This window comes from Chionomys nivalis, chromosome 10 (assembly GCF_950005125.1).
Source record: "Chionomys nivalis chromosome 10, mChiNiv1.1, whole genome shotgun sequence".
In the NCBI taxonomy this organism is placed as follows: Eukaryota; Metazoa; Chordata; class Mammalia; order Rodentia; family Cricetidae; genus Chionomys; species Chionomys nivalis.
The window spans coordinates 63,767,097-63,791,713 of NC_080095.1; the positions used below are offsets into that span (position 1 = coordinate 63,767,097).

Genomic DNA, 24,617 nt, shown 5'->3' on the forward strand with positions numbered 1-24,617 from the left:
TCGTCATCTTCAGAGCCTAAAGGAGTGAATAAGACCGAGAACAGTGTTTCCCTGGGGCAAGAGGGTGGACCAGATATACTTGATGGGCCCTTCCCTGGTTTATCAAGGCATCTTTGCAATCACAATGTTTAAAAGCCATGGAGCTATCAAAAGAACAAGCAGTGTTCACGCGAGGCTAAGAGGTGGATGTGTTCTACAACTGTGTAAGAAAATGGGGCATTTTCTTGGGAAGTGGTTCGTAGTAAAAACATAGAAGACCAAGGATTTCGGGTCTCTGAGCCTATAATTTTGAATCACTGCCATTAGAAAGAAGTCTATTGATGTCTGGGGAAACTGAAAATGGTCATGGCAAATGGAAGTCGTATGGTTCATTTACTGCTATAAGGGATTCCATCAGATTTTCTGTAAGTTATTATAACTACATTTGAAAAATGGGAATGTTAAAATGGCATCTCACAGCAACAGCCCCAGACAGGATTAAAAGCTGTGTTAGATGGCTCATCATGTTTAGAAGCTGATTACTATCATGATTTACTGAAGGACTTTTAGCCAATTAGAGAGTTTGCTGAGGAAATTGTTATAACTCTCCAGGTTTGGTTCTGTTTCAGTTTTCCACCTTTGAGCAGTACAAGAAACTGCTGGGATATGTGTCACTACCACCAGGGCTGGTAAGTGAGAAGATTTATTATGCTTAAGTGTGTATGTTATTTCATAAAGCAAAATCCAGAAACAAAACCCCTTTTGATTCCCAAAGCCCAGCTACTAAAATATGAATTTGAGTTATTCAACGTTCAGCTACTTGTTGAAAGCCATCTTCATAATAACTCACAATCTGGCTATTTTATTGCTCTCAGTGAAGAATTTATGATAATAATGATGTGTCTGGAAAGGCCTCTATGAGATATGGTCAAGAATATAAAATAAAGACTACATTCACCTTTGGAAACAAACCAAAGCCTGCATTTGTTTACAGACACACTGTGTGTATCTATTTATGCAAAAGTCAATATGCCTGAGATTATTTCCTAATGGGTCAGTTCCCCGGCTGCTGCTCAGGCAGTCAGAGGCAGACTGAAGGGCCTTTTACTGGAGTGGCTGTAAACAACTCAGCTGGGGAGAACAGTGATCCTACAATGACACAGCTCAGGTGTGTCACACAGCTCACTTGGTGACTGGTCATTGCCCTGTGTCATTCCTCCCGCTGTGGTGACTTTGCTCCCCTTCATAAAGCAAGTTAAATTATACTGACAATATGTGTGCACGGAGAGCCCCAAAGGCAGCAACTGCACAAACCTCCCTCCTCCAGTCTGCAGAAGGAAACGGGCACCGTGCATCTTTGCTCTCTGCCTGGCAGTACCTTCTAGCCTCTCGGAAAATCCCTATTTGGCTGCTAAAGCCTCAAAATTCTACTGGAAAATCAATACTCTTGCCTTCAGCTCTTTAATTATAAAACCTAAATAAATAAATAAATAAATAAATAAATAAATAAATAAATAAATGCATTGGGCACATCCAGGCCACTGAGCATCACAGGTAAGCATCAGGATAAGCTATAAAGAATGGGTTGCTTACTTTCCTGGAGGGACAACCCGCTGAGAGCTGTGGTATGTTCTACCCAGCGTCATGAGCTCTTCCGGCACTGCTGGCCTGGGAAAAGATCAAAGTGCAAAGTGTGAAGTGGGTTTCAGTTTTGCACCATCATAAAGGCAAAAATAAAGAAAATTTTATAAATTAGGACATCGTGTGTCAAGGACCTTTCCTTGTAAAAGTTTCTTCCAGAATGTTTACTGTAACTAACAGATTGTCAAAGAGGTATTTTTACCCTCAGAATTCTCACATGCCCACTTTCTAGAAGGGCCCTCTTTAGATAGAACTTCCAATCTAACCTCCTGATCTAACAGGGCGGCTGTGAGACATGTCCTCCCATAAAGGAGACGTCGTGACAGGAATCTCAGGTACGAGAGATTCTTGCCTAAAGTGGTGGTGGTGCATGCCTTGAATCCTGGCATTCATGAGGCAGAGGCAGGAAAATGGATCTCTGTGAGTGCAAGACCAAACTAGTCTACATAGTAAGTTCCAGAACATTGGAGCTACATGGTGAGACCCTACCTCAAATCCCCCTCTCTCTCTCTTTCTTTCTTTCTCTCTCTCTCTCTCTCTCTCTCTCTCTCTCTCTCTCTCTCTCTCTCTCTCTCTGTGTGTGTGTGTGTGTGTGTGTATGTATGAGAGAGAGAGAGACTTTTCCATAGTATCTTCCTTTGGAAACACCTTTTTAAAAAGAAGATTAAAGACTTCCTAGTAGGAGTAAATAAAATATGGCCTCTGAAGGACTCGTTGGTTGTTTCAGAGCTGTGCACAGGTACCATGTGAGACAGTGCAGATCTTTTGACTCAAGATTTGAAATGGAAAAGTATCTGGCATTCAATCCACTATAAACGAACTCATGCAAACCATATACGGCCCCCTTCTTTTCTTGAACTCACTTACTCCCTTTGCTTTTTGGATGCAGTGAGGCATTTAGCCATTAAATATGCCCTGGTGCCCACATGAAAGCTTGGGAGACTGGAAACCCGACAGCAAAGCGTGTCTCCGCAACCGACTAAGTAACGTGATCTGCTGATATCTGATCAATTCTTTTGACAAGAGACTGCTGAACACTGGTTCTGACAGCAGATGTAGCTGAGCTTTATAGAGAGACAAAAAAGTGAAGGACTTGGAAGGTTGCATAGAGCGAGTAATAAAACCCTAACATCTGGATTTTAGCTTTCTCAGTCAGAAGGCTTTGGAAATGGCTATCCCCCCCCCCCAACTTACTGGCGTCCATGATGGAAGTCTGAGATAAATGAGAAAATATTTGGTCAGTTACCCTATACAAATTATGTTTAAAACTGTAATGAAGTAGGATAAACAGAAAGCACCGTGAGTAAGCCTCCTCTCCCAGATCTGTGTGCAACTCCGTTCTTCCTCTTCTTCGTGGGAAACCAGAGCAGTCGTGTTTGGGAAGTGATTTAAAAGAACATCCATGAATTACTTTGACCTCTGTAGAAAAACTAGATGTTGCTGTCTCCATTTTACAGTTGAGGGAACTGGCTTATCCCTTATCATCCTGTGATGAGCACACAGCCCCAGCAGCACAGATGGAGCCTGGGTGAGAGCTGGTCCCCTCTCTCTCCTGACCACTGTCTCTCTGTGGCTCTCACTTGGCAGGTGGAGTATGGGCTGCATTTCAACCACCCCATACCCCTGGCCCTCAATCAACCCCACCTCTACTTTAAGGATACAGAACATTTCTTACTCCCATCTCTCTCTCTGTCTCTTATTTTAAAATGATTAGAGACACTAAATAAGGACAATGGTACATGCTTATAATTCAATACTTGGAAGGCTGAGGCAGGCAGATCCCTGTGAGAGTTCAAGGCCAACCTGGGCTATAAAGGCCTTGTCACAGAAATGGAAAGGAAAGGATGAAGTAAATAGAAGATTGTCTTCCCTAGAACTAGTTCAGCAACAAGGGATTTTGGACGGTAAGGTTTTTGCTTTTCTGCTGTGCATGTGTGTATACATGCATGTCCTCTTATTATTGCTGGCTTATTGCTAATGTACATTTTTCTAGGGACCCTTCAGATTCTATGTAGAAGAAAAATATTACTTCCTATTGCTAAAATTCTTTTTTTCTTTTTTTAAGACAGGGTTTCTCTATGTAGTCCCAGTTGCCCTGAAACTCACTATGTAGAACCAGTCTGGCCTCAAACTCAGAGAGATCTCCTCTGCCTCTCAAGGGCTGAAATTAGTTTTCTATTGCTGAGACTCAACCCATCGACAAAGAGAATCTGATATGCAATCTCATCCTTTGACAAATGTTCTAGATTTCAGAGGAGCTCATCAGAACAACCAGTCATTTCTGATCACAGGGTTGATTACTCAGCTTTTAGATACAAAAAATAGAGTAATCACTCTGTCAGAAACAGAAGACAGCTGGGATATGACACAGTGGTGGAGCTCTGCCTACCACACAAAAGGTCCAGGCTGCAATCCTCAGCATTGGGAACAGAAACAAAATAAAATACAGAATGAATGAAAATAATTTTGTTTGTTAATAATCTTAGGCAGTGGTTCTAAGAACAAGACTATGCAATTGAATGTTTCCAGTTATGTGCCTGGAAAGTGACCTTATATAAGCATTTTATTTGTGGTTCTATTCAATAAATGCACTGAAGTAGACATTTTAAAATGGAGCTCTTCCTTTACAAGTTAAACTCTTCCATTATATACATGAAGGTGTTTTAGGATCCACCTTTAACCAGTCAAACACCCTCCCCTTTTGTTAAAGGGAGACATCATTGTTGATGGGGCTTTGAAGTTTTATTTTGAAAACATTGGGATGTGGTTTGTGGCTTCTGTAATTTCTTCTCCATGAATTGTCAGCATCTAATCGAGAGTTCAAGCTGCTTAGTAACGGTATATGGTGCACTTAGTAACGGTATATGGTGCACTTAGCGGGGTTCCTTCTTTCTTGTCTTAACTTCGGCTGCATTGCATAATGAGTAGAATGTTTAACCCAACATGCACGATCAGTTGTTTTAAAGCGTTGGTTGACTTATTTTTCTAGACATTTGCCATTGCTGGACTTGGAACTGGAGTAACAGAAGCCATTGTGATCAACCCTTTTGAGGTGGTGAAAGTCGATTTGCAGGTCAATCGGAACACATTCACAGAGGTAACCATTTGGCATTTTCCTACTACTAAGAGAATATAAAAACTTATATGTGTATATACCATACATAAATTATGAACCCAAACCTCATACACTTATAAAGTCATAGCAAATATTCTTTAAAAAGCAGAATAAGAAAAAGTCAACTATCTTCCACAAAAATGTTAAAATTGCATAAAAATATAGAGGATAAATAGGAGTATACATTTTTATTTTAGACTGCTAATGAAACTTACAGTGACTTGCTGGTTTTCCCCCAAAACTTTCTCTTCCACATCACATGAAAAGAAGCCGTAGCAGAACCACTGAGGTGATGGGATTGTTGTACTTTTAGAAAGATGAAGTCATTTTTTACCTCATTCCTTTCCCCACTCCACCCATCACTCTCCCCAAAAGTTTCTGTAATCTGTCCAAGCTGTCTTTGTGTTATATATGAATGAACAAATTACAATGCCTGTGTACACATCACCTCTTGGAGAACGATGGGTCATGACGTCTAACCACTGATACACAATACTCCACAAAGATAGCTTCCCTTGGTTCTGCCTTCACTTCCTTCCACTTGCCTACTAATTCCCTTTCCACTGCCAAATCCAACTGTTCTGCTGTATTCTTTTGGATTCCAAACACAAGGCCTGGAGAAAACAAGGGGAATGGCATTCCAGCTTCCTTCCTAGCGTTTTAAATCTATAAAACATGGGTAGCATGTGGTGTAAATTTGTCTTGAGTATCTGCTGACCTGGATCCTCCTGCCTACTACTCAAGCAGCTGGTAATGGGTGGAGATCCCCTCATTCCCCGGCCCACTTCCTGTCTGCTGATATTGCCTATGAGTTGCCTGACAGTTTCTTGGGCAGGGGATTGGGAGAAAGGGGGCCCTACTCACCTGTCACTGCCAAGACCTGGAGTTGGGAAGACTGGGGAAGCGTGGGACTGTTGAAACAGACGGTATCTGCTCAGGTGAAGTCAACCTGATTCAAAGAGGTGGGTTTTGGGTTTTTTTGTTTTTGTTTTTGTTTTTTTTCAGTTGCAAAAAGGTTTCGAACATCAGAAACAACTGAAAATCTCTGTATATGCTAGATGTTTGTTTATGTTCTGTTACCCAGTCTTTCTAGCTTAAGAGAATTGAAGGTGAGGAGTAGGAACAGAAGAGAGGAGGTTTTCAGACGCTCCCATCAAGCTTCATTTAAAACAGCTCCCATGAAAGCTTCCCAGGAAAAATTAGTTTCTTAGAGCAGGAAAGCCACCAGCAAGAAGAAATTTTGGAGATCACTACTCAGTGCCTGATTTTGCCACGGGGAAGCTGGTCTCAGAGCAGCAGTGGGGAGCCAAGGAACAAACAGGTCTTTAGCTGCAGGTCTTAGTTCAGGCAACATGCGACTACAGGAACAAGAATGGGACAAAACACCAAGGAACACTCACTAGAATAAAAACAAGGAGTGGTCACAGTGCTGTGTTTATTCCTGATGTTCTTTACGTCTCTCCTGCTCCCGAGGAGAGCCCAAGGAAGAACTCACGTTTCATATGCCAGTGCTTTGCTAGGGCATGATAAACACCATGCCCAGGCAACACAAAGTCTTGCTGCATGTGAACACGCTCCAGTTCCTTTAGCACAAGTGCAGTCTGTATGAACTGTTTATATATTTCAGTCATTTTTTTAACTGAGGGATGGAGGAAGCTTGCTTGGAGTCAAAGTTATGAGATTTTCAGTCAAATGAAGGGATGTAGAGATTACCATGTGAAGTGAGGCGACCCAGTCTCAGAAAGACAAAAGTCCCATGTATGCAGAAATCTTAAAGTTTAGCACTTGTAAATACTGCTACAGTCTTGAGACTGGATGGGAGACCACAAGAGAGGAAGGAGAAGGTCTATGTGACACGAAGCTGCAAAGAAGGCTACTGAGACTGGGAGAACACAGGGCACGGAGCAGATGGGGAAAGAAAAACAAAAACGCATTTTGTTTTAAAAAATAATAAAGTATAATTTTCTGTAACTAATAATTTTATAGCTATCTGGTATACAAATGATAAATTCTTTTTATAAAATACCACAAAAAGCCTATCTTTCTGTATATAATGTGTGTAAAACTAATAAAGTAATTCGGACTCTAGGGCAGGCAGTGCTAGCTCAATAGAAATACAACTCCAGCCGCTTCCCCAGTAGCTAGATGAAAAGAGTCAAGAGAATCAGGCAAATTTAATTTAATAACACATTTTACTTAGCCCAATATGTCCAAAGTATATCAGGAATTTATCTTTTTAGATCAATTTTAGAATTTTAGATTCGGGGGGACACCTCTCTGTCAGTGTACCTTCCTTATTGTCAACATTACCCAGCAGAATAATTCATTTATTACAGCCGATGAACCTATATTGAAACATCACCACCCAAAGTCTGTGACTTACAATAGGGTTTACCCTTGGCGTTGTATATTCTATGTTTAGACTAATCTGTGACACGTGTTCACTGTAAAAATCTGATACTAAGACCCAAGAGATGACTCAGTGGGTAAAGCTATTGCCACACAAGTGTGAGGACCTGAATTCAGATCCCCAAAACCCAGGTCGGACCAGACATTGGTCACACATGTGTAGCCCCAGCACGTGATGATGAGGTGGGCTGCAGAGGCCGTGGGTAGCCTGGCATGTGAAGCAGGGGCAACAGAAATCCTGTCAAACAAGGTGGAAGATGCGGGGTGACACCTGAGCTTATCCTCTGACCTCTACACATGGCCTGTAACACATGTATATCCACACACATGGCTGCACATTCACACACACACACACACACACACATATGCAGACATAAATCATAGCACATACAGATGCAAATAAAAGTTTAATAAAATGTGTCTTTGTCCTGTTGCTTTGAAGCGATGCTATGATCAAGGGAACTTAGAGGAAAAAAGCATTTCATTGGGGACTTGCTTATAAGTTCAGAGGATATCTTAGGGTTTCTACTGCTATGAGAGGACACCATGACCATGACAACTCTTATAAATTAAAATATCTCATCAGGGCTGGCTTACAGTTTCAGAGGTTTAGTCCATTATCATTATGGCAGGACATGGTAGCATGCAGGCAGACATGGCTGGGGAAGTGGCTGAGAGTTCTATAACTTGATCCACAGGAAGCAGAAGGAGACTGTGTCCCACAATGGGCATAGTTTGAGCATATGAGACCTCAAAGACCAACTCCACAGTGACACACTTCCTCCAACAAGGTCATACCTACTCCAAAAAGGCCACACCTCCTAATGGTGCCATTCCCTGTGGGCCAAGAATTCAAACACAGGAGTCTATGGGGGCCATACCTATTCAAACCACCACAGAGGGTTAGTCCGTTATCATCATGGCAGCCATCAGGCATGCAGTCAAGCAGGCAAGCAGGTATGGTCCTGGAGAAATGGCTCAGACCTTTATATCCTAATCTCCAAAAATCAGGCAGAGACAGACAACAGGAGCAACAGGGAATAAATGGGACCTCCTGAAACTGAGACGCTTCTGTAAAGCAAAGGACATTGTCTTTAAGACAACAAGGCATCCTACTGAATGGGAGAAGATCTTCACCAAGCCCTCATCAGACAAAGGTCTGATCTCCAAAATATATAAAGAACTCAAGAAACTGACCGAATTTTTTAACAAAGTTTAACCCTGGTGAGCAAATTATTTCAGAATGTATATAATCAGAGCTGTCTAGAACAGGAAGCCAGATACAGAAAAGGCAAAGCTGGTCCCTGATTTGGGAGACACAGATTAAAGCTCCCAGCATGCTTTGCACTCTTTCCTAACTGGGTGGCCTTGAACATAGTCCTGCAGATCCCTTACTGGCAATGCTGTGATGGTCAGTCCCTCTGCCTTGTAGCAAGGCATTTCTTTTTCTTTTTTCTTTTTTTCTTTTTTTTTTTTTTTTTTTTTTTGTGTGTGTGTGTGTGTTTTGGATTTTCGAGACAGGATTTCTCCTTTCTCCGTAGCTTTTGGTTCCTGTCCTGGAACTAGCTGGAACTAGACCAGGCTGGCCTCGAACTCACAGAGATCCACCTGCCTCTGCCTCCCAGTGCTGGGATTAAAGGCATGCACCACCACCGCCCTGCATAGCAAGGCATTTCTATGTAGAGGTTAGAAGCCCAACTTTGGAGAGATTTCTAGATAATTAACTATCTGGTCCCCTCATATTTCCTATGTAGATGGTGTAGTGAGGCTCAGTTTTGAATGTGTATTATTAAATGTGTGTGATATATGAAATACTGAGCAGCACCTCCAGTCACCAGAGCAAAACATCTTACTTAATGTTGGCCAGTCTTCTTCCTGTCCATTTTACATCATTCTCAAATATCACATTCATCCAGACTGAATTCTCGTTTTACTTTGTTTATATCAGACATATAATTGTACTGATTTAGGTCTACAATGTTTCTCTATGTATGTATATATAGGTATGTATATACATCATATAATAATCAGGATGGGATGATTATTACACAATCACCACACCATCTAACATAGCCCATCCACAATCTCTTATATTTATCATTTATTACTATAAGAACATTTAAAAGCTTTGAAATATTAAGTACAATTTTGTTCACCGTAGACCTCCTATGATTCAACAGTACACTAGAATTCACTCCTTCTAACTGTAGCATGAAAGTTTCTTTTAAAAATTAAAAACAGTGCCTGGGCAGCAGAGCTAACCTATTTCACCTGGCAAACCAACCCTGAGAATGTGACTGTAGGCGATCTGGCCCCACCCTCAGCTGCCACTTGGTGATATGGGCAGATGGTGAATCTCCTTGAGTTCAAGGCCAATCTGGTCTGGTAGCAATTTCTTGGCCAGCCATGGCTGCATATTGAGGACCTATCAAGAGAAGAAAAGGAAGGAAGGAAGGAAGGAAGGAAGGAAGGAAGGAAGGAAGGAAGGAAGGAAGGAAAGGAGGGAGGGAAGGAGGGAGGGAGGGAGAGGAGGAAGAAAAAGATATGAAATTAGTATGCCAAATCCTCACTCCCATATCAATTGCATTTTTTCATAATAATCAGGATATGTAATCAACCTAAGTGTTGATTGCACCATTAAATGGTGAAGAAATAAATACAAGCCACACATGTGCAAAGTGGAATACTATTCAACCACAAGAAAATCTCCTCCTTTGTGGTAACATTATGTTAAGTGAAATAAGTTAGACACAGGAAGGCAAGTGTCATATGATCTCACTCATATGTGAACTCTAGAAACAGTTGAACCCATAGAAATTAGAGAGTAGCGGAGTCATTAACAAAGTTTGGGAAGGTGGGGAATGGGAAAGAAGAGGATTGGTGAACCTAAAGCTTTACCCCAGCAAGAGCAGCCAGCTCTTAAGCTGCTTACAGGATTAAATTACAGTGCAGGTCCAATATCGTAATGAGTAGTAACAAGCAATCTGTTGGCTGTGAATTGCAGCAGAAATTAGAGCTGAAATTGGAAACATTTGAGGCCACTTCAAGAGGAGTTCTGCCACAAGGTATTCTGTTATTTTCTTTTTTAATTCTTGCCACCTTTTAAGCTAAGGCTATCCTAGTCAGCAACTGCAACTCTGCCCAGCAGCTCAGCCCCACAAGAGTCTTGGCCTGTGGAAATTCTGTTCCCTCAGGCACTGACTCCTTATCGAAAACTCTGTCCCTCTCAAGAATTCAAGATTCAAAGACTGAGGTGGAATTCTGCTCTGGGAGAGGCTGAATAGCAAGCACCTAGCTTACTTCCTCAAGTCTCCCAAGAAGCCCTTCTGCTTCTCCTCACCCTTCCTTAAAAGCGTCTGTGGACACACATAGAATAAATATTTAACTGTGCTTCTACTCGCAAAAAAAAAAAAAAAGCCCTTCCCCAACTTTCCCCAACTGGCTCCTCCCTATCACTTCCGGTCAGCTAGTTGCTGACGCAACCTCCTGACTGAGAGGTGAATTTTATTTCAACAAACACTTCTTTGCATCACTAAACAAATGTTCCAGAGCATAAACAGAAGTAACACACCTTGAAATAATATTCTACAACAATATTCTTCTTCTACAATAGTTGGCTGGTATAAACACGCAGGGCCCCTTCATGGAGTCTCTGCACTTCAGACAATGGGTTCACAGAAAGCTGGGGTCATTTCCAGTCACTCAGCAATCGTTGTGGCAGAGCAATGCATGCATGGCTACATGTAGAATGACTGGTTGGCTCAGCACCTCTAAGAAAAGCAGAATGGGTTTCCCCGTGGAGGTTCATTCTGCAGCCAGATAGCTCTTGTCCTGCCAACTCTGTGAACTTCTCAGGCATCCGGTCTACGCTCCTCGCTGCCCTCACGTCTGGGATGTGAGCTGCCATGGAATCCAACGCAGGTTATTTTAAATTTTCTTATTTCCTCAGCCTGAGGTGGTGAATCAACGTGATCTTTGAAAGAAGAAATTTTCCAAGAAGTTCCCACAGCTGTGAGGGACTCGGGGCTGCAGTGGACGGGAGCCTAAGAAAACAGCAGTCTACACTCCATTTACTACTACACTTAGCTTCTTGTAAGCCGGGGTAGAGTGTTAAAGACATGGCATAAGGACTGTCAGAGTCCCTGCCGCAGGAAAGGCAGGAAAGGCGGTCTAGGAAAGGGAGTGGGATGTGGATTGACGGCCCTCTGGCCATGGTGCGGGGAGTCACTAACAAAGAGCAGGAACCAGACCCTCTGAAGCGCGGGGTCCAGAGCAAAGGCCCCCTTGCTGAGGTCCAAGGACAGGTTGAGTGAGAGAAAGCAAAACCTCCCTTTTTAGTGATGCTGGCAGGTCAGTGAGAGGAGCCACAGTGCTGGGGCCCCTAGCGCTAATCCCCATCTGACCCTCTCAGGCAGGGCAGGCACTGAGCTGATTCCAAGAGCCCCGGTTGTGTTCTCTGTGGTCTAGCAGATTCTTTAGCCAGTCAAAAGTATGTTCCCCACAAAATGTGTCTTCCCAGCCGGCTTAACCATGAACTATTCCAGAAATGTAAAGGAAATTGTGGTTACTTTGGTTCCTAATACAGCCTTCCCATCCTTAGAATTTGTGGAGAAAACATTTCAATAGGTGTGCTTGTCTCCCTTTGGGCCCTTAATCACCACCATATCGTTTAAAGACTATAATCCCTGCCGTACTTCCGCCGATTACAGCACCAGAACCTTGGCCAGCATCTTAAAATTTGCAGCAAGAAAACTGGTCTGTAATTTAAATATGCTCGACTTTCTGTTGGGAGTAGAGTAAGCAGCGCTTTGTCATGCTCCGGTTTGGTTCAGCGGGAATGAAAACATGTTCAGATAAAATCGAGACAGACCCAAATTTCCCCTTGTCCTTCAAACTAAACCCGAGTGAAGAGTTCGCCTCATCTGTAATCTCTTTGGCTTAGAACTAAGCTTGCCCACGGATTTCTGAGTTGGAGGTGGCTTGCTTCTCTGGAGTCGCCAGAAGTATGCCTCTGTGGCTTGTCCCTGATGGCCCTTTCTGTCCTCTCCCTGGATGCGCTGGTTTCTATCTGGGCAGCTCTAAGAACCAGAAGCCTCCTATCACTTGGGCTGAAGTGAAGGATGTTTGGCATGCTCTCTGCTAGCCCGGAAAATGTGACTTTCTCCCCAGGAGCAAAATCCTGTATGAATTGTTTCCCAGTTTTCCTCTCTGCTTTGAAATCTACTTCAAAGTTCTTCTTTGGCTAGAGCGTTATTTTCCTTCCCTTGAGGTCTATAGGCTTTGCTTCTGATGTGTGGCTGGGACACAGGTTTTTCTTTTCCTCTGTCATTTTTGTCTACATAACACATGAGCATAATCATTCTCACCCCCAAATATTAAGCTGAACCTTTAGAAAATTGAAAAGGCCTGCCTTACTTCTATTTACTCTTTAAATCTGTCTGATCCAAGAAGGGCCTAGGCTTCTACCTGCTTGCTCTGTAATTAGAATTTTGAGGCTTGATGAACAGATAGCAAATGGGTAATTGATGGTGAATCTTTAAAGATAGAACTTTTTAAAAATTAGTTCAGGATTTGCTTGTGGCTTTGAGAATACCACTAAATATAGTTCTACACACCTTATTCTAGAAGCTTAGTGATCTACCAGAGGTCAATTAGGTCACTTAATAACATTGGGGTCAACGTAAGTAGGTGTGTTTTGTGACCAGCTGGGTGACATGTAGAATGAGTGTGTGACTATGTTGACAAAGTGTGAGAACTCAGTGACAGGGGCATTGCCAGCATTCGCAATGTTGTGTCAAGTTCAGCTTCTTCTACCGAGTGCTACTCAGTGCTCACGTTGTTCCTCTCAGTCCATGACACTTACAAGCAGAGCAGAGAACGGTGCCTGCGAATTTGTTCCTATAGCTGTCTTTCACTGAAGCCGAAACGAGCAGCCAAGTTGCCTCTCTATTATCAATCACAGAAAATAGACTTTAGTCTTCCACACGGCTGTGCCAGGAGCCCTCCTAGGTTTTTGCTTTCAGACCCAAGACTTTGAAGTAATGATAATAGCTCCCATTCATAGAACATCTATGTGCCGGACACTGCAAGTCAACTTACATGGTTTTCCCTTTTATTTGTATTGAAAATGTGTTGTGTGTGGTTATAAACCACTAAGGCATTACACATTGCTTTCATCAATCAAGTAACAGAGAAACAGAGGAGGAGAAGTGCTGGCTTCTCCCACCCCTTCTCTCTGATCTCACCCTGCAGGTCGTCATGTAAACTCTTCCACTGTACTTGTCGGATATTTCAGATCCTTCCAGTGTCTCTGTAAAGCTGAGGTTTCAGTTTCGTAAACAGGTAAAATAATAAGACCCCTCATGTTAGTAATCCTAAGGAATTGGCCATTGACATGAGCATCCCTGTGTAGCCCACCTTGTTCTTCTGTTGGAACAAAGAAGCCTGGATAATCAAGAAGCACAAAGGAAAATCCAAAGAGAGCATTTCTGAAGCTTTGGTGAAGCCAGGGCTCCTTCCTTTTGCCAGCCTCCTTCCAGCAGTGGTCTCTGTGGCCCCAGCACTGTCGTCTTCCTTCTCTCTCTGCCAACAGTGCAGGCGTGGATAGTGTCCCCCACCGTCCCTTATGAGTGATTATGGGACAGCAGCTTGGTGTCAATATAGATCAGCATCTGGGAGGGGTTGTGATGTCAGATTGTCCTCCAGGTACAAAGTGCTTAAAGAGACTATTTCAGGGCTGGAGAGATGAACCGTGGCTAGGAGCATGGGCTATTCTTGCAAAGGACCTGAGTTCAGTTCCCAGTACCTACATGGTAGCTCATGACCATCCTTACCTCCAGTTTCATGATACCTAGTGTCCTCTTCATGACCAGGCATGCATGTAGTACACATAGATACATACATGTAGGCAAAATAGTCATACATATAAAATAAAATATAAGTAAATATATAATATATATAATAAAATATAAATAAACCTAAGAAAAAAGAGAGAGACTAATAAGAACTCAAGACAGACTGTCGTTATATTGGAGGTATCTTTTTTGCTCATAGGCATGCCCTACTAAAATAAACAATAGTAGTAAACTAACAAAATAGCCAAACTAAAGTAACTGGGTCCTATTAAGCCCAAATCCACATTTTATTCTTTTGTGAAAGGAAGCTTTCCTTTCCTTTTTATGAAAATTCTTCAAAACCTGCTTTGGGAGCACTCGGGAGGTAGAGGCAGGCGGATCTCTGGGAGTTAGAGGCCAGCCTGGTCTACAAGAGCTAGTTCCAGGACAGGCACCAAAAAAAAAAAAAAAAAAAAAAAAAAACCTGCTTTGGGTAATGAAAAGGGTAGATGACTGTCTACCTACCTAGATGTGGCAACTGGCTTTCCCTTTAGCAAAGCGGTCTTCCTCCCAAGGTCCATCTAGAGCCTCAGTCCACTGGACAAACCTCACCACATTTTCTTCCCCGCCACATGATGCTACAGAGTGACAGCCCTCTCCCCTCAGCATTAAAAGGCAGCACCGTTTGTCTTGCCATCTGTAACAGGTTAACGATCACAGGTGTGCCACCTTTTGACAGTGTGCTTAGAGCTCTTCCTTGGCCTTAGAGATGGAGGAATCAAGATATCCCTCATGCCTGTACCACTGGCCGCATTCTGATAGCTATTTATCCAGGGAACAATGCCTAAAACCTCTGGGATCTTGCAAGCTGATCAGAGCCAACTCTGGACAGTTGTTAGATGGAACAGCTCCAGGAAAAATAGTGCAGGCTGCCATACAGGATCTTTGTGATTTGTTGGTAGTACTGGGCTCTTGAAGAGTAAGGGATCGGTGCCCCGGTGCTACCTTGAAGCATGATTTAGGCAAAAGAGTCTTTTCTCTCTTGTGTGTAGTCTTTGAACTTTTAAATTTTATTATTTAAATAAACTTCATGGTATATATTTGATGTTTCTAAAAAATGTTTAGGGATCCTTATAATAAAATGGTTCCAGAGCAGGAGAGATGGCTCTTCCAGAGGGCCAGTGCTCAGTTGCTAAGCACCCACATTGGGTAGCTTACAATTACATATGACTCCAGCTCCAGGGTACCCGATGCCCTCTTCTGGCCTCTGTGGGCACCCACACAGATGTGCACATACACACTCCAGGGTTGGGGGAACACATACACATAAATAAAAATAAACCTTAAATAAAATAAACTAATTACTGAAGCAAATCAACGTATCATCTTACATAGTTACTTTTTGTGTAACAAGAGCAACTAAAATCTACTTATTTAATAAACTTCCCCCCAAAGTACAGCCTCCTTAATGATGGTCTTAATACTGAACCTTGAATCTTTAGGATTATTCATCTGTTGTTCTTAGACCTACATCTTCCCACTTCCAGTCCCTGTCCCCTGTCCTGGTAAATATGGTTTGCTTCTCCATCTCTGTGTGTTTGACATTTTTGCTTTTGTTGCTTACATGGGTAGGAAAGAGGTTCATGAAGTCCTGCTGCAATCTAAGGAGCTATTGGCTATTGAAAACTGAGGGAGAGAGCAACGGTTTTCTTCTGGGGATGTGGCCCCTGAGTGGCAAGATATACCCCAATACTAGCTTCTCTTTAAAAACAAAAGTGAGACTCTGCAATATTTTTCTGTGATTTAGTTCCTCTCACTGGAGTTCTTCTTTTTTTATTATTATTAATCCTCTTAAGGACTTTTTGATGATAATTTTATTTCATAGGTCCATAGCATTTGTGGAACTGTTTGATGATATGTACACAAGTTATAAGCATATATCTCCAAATACAAGCTAAAACAAAATATTATTGCTCATTTCTATAGTAAGAGCAAAGCACTATGCTAGATCTTTGGTGTGGTCAATTGGAGCTATAGGTCTTCAACATATGTATGGAAGAGCATGGAATTTTCACTCTTAGCATTTGACAGTCACTGAAATCAAAGTTAAGGCAGACTGAGCCAGGTGCTCACCTCTGACGTTGCAGCACTCAAGACAGACTTGCCCATTGATATCGCCTCCATCCCACATCATGTCCTACATCCCAGCTTCCCAACCCGCTTGCTCTTCCCTCATTGCCCATCAATATCACCTCCATCCCACAACATGTCCTACGTCCCAGCATCCCAACCCGCTTGCTCTTCCCTCATTGCCCATCAATATCACCTCCATCCCACAACATGTCCTACGTCCCAGCATCCCAACCCACACAGCTCTGAAGCTGTCAGGGGAAGGTGCATCTAGGAGAGTTAGGATGCTGTTGGGCCACAGTCAGTAACTAAATATGAAAATTGGACTGAATCTAGATTTCCCAAGGAAATTGACCTGAGGCTGGGGTGGACAGTGTTGGAATCATTTGGCTGACGATGCTAATCACTCACCATTTTATTTGGAAAGGGAAGCCCAGTAATCAAATAAGCTTAGTAAAATCTCCTGTGTTTACAGAGATCTAGTCAAAATGATTCTGCATTTTACTATTTAAGCATGCCAGTGGAAGTCATGTTTTGCCTTTCTAATTGAGTATTTGCTTACATGTGTGTGACACACGATCCCTGAATGAAGCAAAATCGTAGTCTATCATAGTCTAATGTTTGTAGGGACTGGAATCCTGATCATTTTTTATCCAGAACTCCAAACTTTCCAAAAACAAAAAAAGCACTTATATACGGTTATGTATCTACTACCTGTGGTAGGAACTAGATTAGAGTGAGTGTGGAGGGGGAAACACTTAGATGCATTTAACCTTAGGAACACTGTTTAACTAGACTAATTCTCTCACTCCTCCCACTAAAATACTGATAGTGTAAGGGTACCTGCACCCCCACAGGGTTGGTGACAGAAAAAATCTAACACATTAGAATGGCAGAACTGAGTCGAAGGTTCAAATGTCCCTGTTTAAGCTCTGAGTTTACCACCTACTCTGTGATCTCTGGTGCCTGGGAACACACACACACACACACACACACACACACACACACGGCAAAGGTTCAGCTCTTGTGCTTTCTCATTCCCAGCCTCCACTCCCAACAGTCCTTCCTTCCCATGGGCCTACCAACTGAGTCCCTGACAAGGGGACCAGCACCAGGCCAGGATCTGCTGCTGTGGAAAGGAGAGAGGGCCCTGAAGGATGTGCTCTGCCTAAAGGGGTCTTTAGCCAAGCCCTGCATGAGGTTGGGCCTTGGAGGAAGTGCGTGCATCTGTAGTCTCACATCCTGAGTGCATTTTCAGAGGATTTCATCAGAATCCAGGAACCTGGAAAAAGGAAGAACAGCCAGAAGGTGTTGGAAGAAGCATGTCCTTCCTTCCCCTCCAACCAGCTTCAAGCCTTTCCATTTTCTGGGTGTGAGTGCTTTGCCTGTAGGTATGTCTGTGCCCTGTGGCTGCTAGAAACTGAACCAAGTCCTCTGTGAAAGCTGCCAATTCATTGTCACTGCTTCAACTATCAAGAAATTTATACCCATTATTTTATTATCATAACTTCTTATTATTGCCAGTAGTAATTGCTGTTATTATAAAAAGCAAACATACAGTGAGTGCCTTACACTGGACTAAGTCCGCCTACTTAGTAACCATAACAGCGATGCTATAAGAAGGATTCTATTGTTATCCTTGTGTACAAGTAAGTGAACTGGAGATAAATCAGAGAGGGTTAAACACTTAGCAAAACTGGTCAGTGTTGTTGCTGAGGCTCAAACCTGGAGCTGTCTGACTCTAGGTTCCTGTTTCTAATTAGTCTGTCACCCTCTGATGTACTTAATCATTAACAGTTACCATTCAAACTCAGAAAAGTATGAGTTCAAAATCTATGAGCTATATTTCACCCAGAACCCATACAAGTAAATCTTATGGCCTGCTCAGTCAACAAACACCGTTTGAATATTTTACTGATATGTTTTCAAGATGAGGGGAAATAATACTATCCAAATTAATATTTAAACTTAGTCATCTCAATGATTTAGCAAACTATGGTTTTAAAACAGTAAAACCTGTCCAGACCCTTTTGGGAGCAAAAATATCCGCTGAAGCTGAGAGTAGGGGCACACACCTTTAATCCCAGTGCTTGGGAGGCAGAGGCAGGTGGATATCTGTGAGTTCAAGGTAGACTGTTTCTCATCCCTTTTGAGAACTAGAATGACTTGAGTGTTAGTTGGCACACCAAAGCACACATACAAATGTCCCACACTGTTGAGCACAGACTAGATGTTACCTAATCTCAAGAGAGCTCTCTGGGCTTCCTTGCAGGATGTATTTCCTTGCTTCAAGGTACAGCCTCACATGGTATTTTCACAGTACAACGAAGGGCTTGCTTAGGGTGACGTATAATTAATCCTCCTAGGTGAAAAAGATAAAGATAAAGCTAATTATAGAACTGTGGCTAGTTGGAATTTTTGAAATTTTTATTAGCAAAAACTAGAGCATTTACTATATAAATAAGCACATTAAATTTTGTTGTGTAATCACATGGCATAAATTACCAGTTGAGCAAAAGGCCTTGGTTGGTTTTCTTCCTTTCTGTTCAGCTGCTGACATGGTTTCTATTGCAAATGATAAGAGAACACGTGGAGTCGAAAGTGTGGCACACTGCTGTGGCCACCGAGCAGCCTCCTCCAGCAGAGCACCACGCAGATGTTATGTCAATGCTTGCCTCAGGAGGGAAAAGTCAAAAGCTAAGAGGAAAAGTGGGGGATGTCCTTTGTGGAGTACCTCCAGAGAGGAAACAATCGCTCAGACACTTAAAAACTCAAGGGAATGGTTGTCGCTGCATAATGAGTTGTAAACCTCGGAGGAAACCAGAGTGCCCTGTTTAGCATCTTTCAAGGGCAACAGCTTTGGATTCCAGCAGGTGAGGTGTTTCAACCTCCTTAATAATCGGAGTGGAGGGAAAGATTAAAGATAACCTGTTTCTCCCAGTGCCGCTGAGGCATCTCAGCAAGTGATACACACACACTGATTACCCACCGATGTGAAGAGACGTATTATCAATAGCTGGTTATCCGTGATTGGTTTGTAAACTAGCATGGGTTAAAAAGTCGCTGAGGCAATGGATTTGAGACTAATTTTAATATTAGCTCAGAAAAAAGCAAACAATGTATAAAATAAACATTCTGAACTGGGAAGCCAAGTATAAATTCCTTTAGGATGACATGAAGTTATGGATTAGTAACGTATCTATATGGTAATCCCTCCTTTAGAGCAGGTAATCTGGAACTGGATACAATCATTTACATGTTAGAAGTGATGGTAATTATTGCATGACATTAGTTTTACTAACTGCACAAAAGGAATTTTTTTCCTTTGTCAACAATTCCTTATAAAGACTGTTGCTATGCATAAAGTTCTGGGGTTTTTCAGGGTGGGGAAGAGAGTTCTAATTTTTAAGCACAGATATAAACATGATTTTTCATGTTTGCGGAAACAGTTCCTCGTAATTCTGACATGAAAGGAAGTTGGTGTAGTAATTTGCTGTGTTCCATGGTCCCAACGATGATGTCTCTTGCTTGGCTTCTCTCTCACCAGCAACTATCCACTTTTGCTTATGCAAGGCAAATCATTAAGAAGGAAGGCTTGGGGATCCAGGGCCTCAACAAAGGACTTACGGCAACTCTGGGACGTCATGGAATTTTCAACATGGTTTATTTTGGCTTCTACCACAACGTCAAAGACATTATTCCTGCCAGTACGGTAACTATATAAGCATTTACGATCTGTTGGGTGGAAAGCCTACTGATGTTCTTAGCTAGCTTCAACTCTAGAGTGTTCGTCCTGTCCCCCAAATTCACATCCATTATCTGTTTGGCCCTGTCAGACTATGTATTGAGTGTTGTTATTTCCCTTTCAAAACCAGAAACTGAGGTTTATGGAGATCAGCAGTAAAGCTGAACCTGAACCCAAGTCTAGATGAGGTTCTCTCCGTGAAGAAAGTCTCATTTAGATATGGAAGCTTTCTATTCAGCCCTAGCAGAAATTTCTGCAAACTGTGCTATCATTTCATTTCTGCAACACTCACATAACTTTCTCAAAAGGGTGGAGTTGTTCTGTTTCATACCCATCAGGCTATATTTCAAATTGGGAATTGTTACTTACGAAATCACTTAGCTTGATTTAGGTGAGGGATAAACCCGCTCTTCTGGAGTCATTTGCTCTTGTTGTAATATAACAATGCTGATTGTGATCACCTTTCAGTGATAACTTACAGAATCCCATAGTCTCCCAACTCATACAATACGAAACTAGCCTATGGTGTACTTGTGACTCATACGCCACAGTGTTTGCCCTCCATGAACCTTGACATTCATGATGACAATTCTGTGTGTTTTAGACTTTTTTTTTTAAAAAAATGCAACTCATATAACACTAGAGAAGTGTTTATTTCTCCAAAAATTTGAGACAGCCAGAAACTACATACATTAATTATGTAAATCATTTAGACTAACTAAGAAGAGATGTATCTTATTATATTTTAACTGTATTTTAATGTATGTCATTAAAGTAAAATGGATTCATTTATATTTAAGAAAGAAATTCAGGAAGATCAATAAGATGTGCATGTAGTCACATGTCACTAGATATTTTAAATGGAAGGGGAACAGTTGGAGATGGAGGAGATGAGAGAGGGTAATGGTGAATATAATCCCAGTACATACTATACATGTGGTGGTTTGAAAGAAAATGATCCCCAAAGGGAGTGGCATTGTTAGGAGGTGTGGTCTTGTTGAAGGAGGTGTGACCTTGTTGGAAGAAGTGTGTCACTGGGGGAAGGGAAGGTTTGAGGTCTTCTATGCTCAAGCTACACCAAGCCCAGTTCACTTCCTATCGCATGTGGCTCAAGATGTAGGACTCTCGGCTCCTTCTCTAGTACCATGTCTGCTGGCATACCACCATGTCCTGCCATGATGATAATGGACTAAACCTCTGAACTGTAAGCCACCTCAATTAAATGATTTCCTTTACAAGAAGTAGCTTGGTCATGGCTTCTCTTCACAGCTATAGCAACCCTAAGACGATATGCAAACAATTATCAAAAATAATTAAAAAATCCACAAGTTGTGGCTCATGCCTGTAATCTCATCACTCTGGAAACTGAGGCAGGAGCATTATCACTACTTAAAATCCAGCCTGAGATAAATTTTTAAGGCAAGATAAATAAATATCTACACACTCAAACTTTATTCTAGAGTTAGGCACTCTACAGTTGTTATTACAGTTATGTTCTGCATAACTAAAAAAGATCAGAAACCTGGAAGTTTCTTTATTTTCTTAAAAGATCACACAATTCTAAAACAATGGAAGGAGACAGTTTTCTTGCCTGTTTGCAAACCAACTTTGTTACTAGTATGATTACAATGTTTTATTTCAATAAACACTTTAACGAAGTACTTCTTTTGAGTTGAAGATATGGCTCAATCATTAAAGCCTAAGCTCACAACCCAAATGTCAAGTGTTTTTCTCTATATGCCCAGTGCTCAGTAAAGTGTGCCCTGTTCTCAAAGGGGCTCTCAAGAAGCCACGAAAAGAAGGCCACTGAACAGGCATATTGAAATAATGTTTTATTGTATTTAGATGGGCAATGTGCTGACAGTCATTAGTTAATAATACTTTCAATCATGTATGAGAAATGCTTTATAAACTCTCAGGTTCCATTTTTCTAAATTTGGGCTGCTACTCTAAAAACAAATCCCATCTCAGTTTTTAGCATGTAATAAATCACCATTGTCTAAAAATAATGGGTTTTTCTAACATTTCTCCCTCCAGCACGCCAAGGTCTGCGCTGCTGTCATCTCCCACTCCCACTGATAAAACACATATGAAAATGGAAGCTCGTAAGGACGGGCCTTTTCCTGATTTTTTTTTTTTTTCACTGTTGTGTCCTCAGAGATCCAAACAGTGCCTGGTGCAGAGCAGGCCCTCAGAAAAATCTCTGTTAATGGATCACATGAGCGAAGGAAGAAATGGCTGGAAAACGTGTTTCCTCTCACTGCGCACTTCAGGGACACCTTGGCATTTGGGGAGAGTCACTATCTTAATTAATGTTAGTGTATAGGAAGCTGGGAGAATGCTTACGGTCAAAAGACTTAGAGCTAGAGCGAGTCTCACATTAACCAAACAGTACCCCAAGAAAAAGAAAATACCACAATAGGGTCTTTATATTCAGAAGGTGAGATGTTTGGTTTTGGAAATGCTTCTGAAAACGGAGATTTTCACACTGCCGAGATAAGTTTCCCCAGGCTGCCTCGGTAGACTGCCAGAGCAGGCATTTTGGCAATAACCAAAATCTTAATGACGTCAGCAGTGCAGGCGAGCTACTGCTGTGCAGACAAAGCTCCCGAGGGCAGCAGAGAAGGATGTGGTGTGAGCTGCTCTCCCCATGTCTCCCTAGATTCAACAGCCATCTGTTTTTTTGGAAATCTGGTTGGTGAAATGTCAATAGGTGTTTAACAAAAAAGTTTCTTGAGACTAGACTAATAAACAAGGACTTAATGTATTAGCCAGGACCCTAAGGAATATTAAGTTCTCTCCCAGCTCTTTAAACAAAAGATACGGGCTGGTAAAATGGCTCAGAGGTTAAGGACACTTGTTGCTGTTGCAGAGGACCCAGGTTCAATTCCCAGCACCCGCATAGCAGCTCACAACCATCTGTAACTCCATCTGTGGGCAAGTGTGTGGTGCACACAAGGACAGCCACAACACTCATGAACATAAAATAAAAATATCTCTAAGAAAATCTTTTAGAGAGGTATTTTGTTCTTTAGGTTTTTTTTTTTTTTGAAGGACAATCTTACTATCTAGCCCCCCTCTGGCCTTGAACCTACCACCAAGGCCAGGCTAGCTTTAAACTCACTATCCTCCTGCTTCCACCTCCTGAACAGAATTGGAACTGACGTTTTAAGTTGTGTTATGATTCTTACCTATCAAGCTGAAAACCCAAAGCTGTGCACTTCACTCTCTCACAACCACCCCAGGTAGCATATGATAAGGAAGCTGCTGAAAGGCAGTTTATAATTATTTTTAAAAGCAAATATTTCCTGGTAGGTGGCTCACATCTAAAATTCCAGCACTTGGGAAACTGAGCAGAGAGATTGCAAAAATACCAAACGGAGCTACATAGTGAGTTCAAGGCTAGCCTGAACTACAAAATGAGACATATATATATTACTGGACATATCAACCCCACTCCAAGACAGGCCTCCTACTTAGGCGGCATTAGCAAACACAGATGGAATCCATGTTTATAGTGGCTTTTTAGTGTGTGTGTATGTGTGTGTGCGCACACGTGTGTGTTAAGAGTGAGTAGCTGACCAATACAAAAGGAACTCAAGGTTTGGGGTTTCTATGAACTTTTTGTTTTACTTTGTTCTCTTTTGTTCTTATTTTGTATTTCATTTTTGTGAGTTTTTTTTTTTTTTTGAGAACGGGAAGACAGAAGGAAATAGAAAATAAAATTGTGTAGGTAGAAAGGCAAAGAAAATCTGGGAGGAGTTGGGGGAAGAAAAAAACATGATCCAAATATTGTATGAAAAAAATTTTAATGAAGAAAATGGTAAAGAAATTGGGTTTGGGAAAGATCTGGGAGGAGCCGGGAGAGAGAAAAATCTATATGAAATTATCAAAAACTAACTTTTTAATTGTAAAATCTATTCTAATGAGGAAGAGGCATCCAAACCTGACTAGCTAGGTTGTCAACAAGAGCATTTTGAGCAGAATTACCTGACCACTTTGGTTCAGGTGTGAAAATTAATGGAGCGGTAATGGTGAGAGAAAGGCAGAGTGCATTCATGGAAACTATTTCAGTGTGAAACTGTAGTGTCTGGAGCTGCAGAGCTCACGGTGAAGACAAGGCAAAGCAGGCAGGGTGAGGAGCAGTCTTAGGACTCCCCAGGATGTAGCGATAGACTATACGTGTATGTTGAGATCACATGTTGAGCCGATAAAATTGACACTGAGATTTTTGGTTAGGCAGCTGTAAGGGTGATGATGCTCTTCACTGGGAAAAACACACCAAGAAAGAAACCAACTGATAGAAGAAATCATAGGCTCAGTCAGGAAACTGAGTTTAACTGCATTTGCTACAGAATGCAGACATGGAGGCCATTGGCTGAACTTAGGCTCTGGGGCATGAGGGGTCTGAAACAGAGATACACAACCGGGTATCACCATTAACCTCCACAGGAGCAGAGGATCCATTCCTTCAACGACCTCGAGGCAATTGCTTCACTGCTCTGAGCTGCAGACATTTTCATCTACAAATTGAAAAGCTATGGTTGCTCTTTCTACTGGATAAAGTTGTTTTGAGAGTTAAAATAAGCAATCTACAAAGTCATTTATCAATGTTAAGATGGCATTAAAGTGTTAAGTGTGGTAGTGCCGATGACGGCGACGGGAAGCAGAGGTGGTATGGGCTGCGGTGAGAGCGGTTAGCATGTAGAATTATGTGAGCAACTTTTCCCTAGGACTCTTCTTTTTGCACTTAAATGAACACTGT

At 41.9% G+C, this 24,617-nt stretch overlaps 1 protein-coding gene across 1 annotated transcript in view; it reads left to right on the plus strand.

Moving 5' to 3' along the window:
• Positions 1-24,617, plus strand: part of Slc25a21 (solute carrier family 25 member 21) — a 487,785-nt gene that overhangs the window by 443,101 nt on the left and 20,067 nt on the right. The window contains exons 5-7 of the mRNA XM_057782797.1: positions 609-668; positions 4,610-4,717; positions 19,655-19,819. Of these exons, the coding sequence (XP_057638780.1) occupies positions 609-668; positions 4,610-4,717; positions 19,655-19,819 (333 nt within the window). The remainder of the gene's footprint in view (positions 1-608; positions 669-4,609; positions 4,718-19,654; positions 19,820-24,617) is intronic.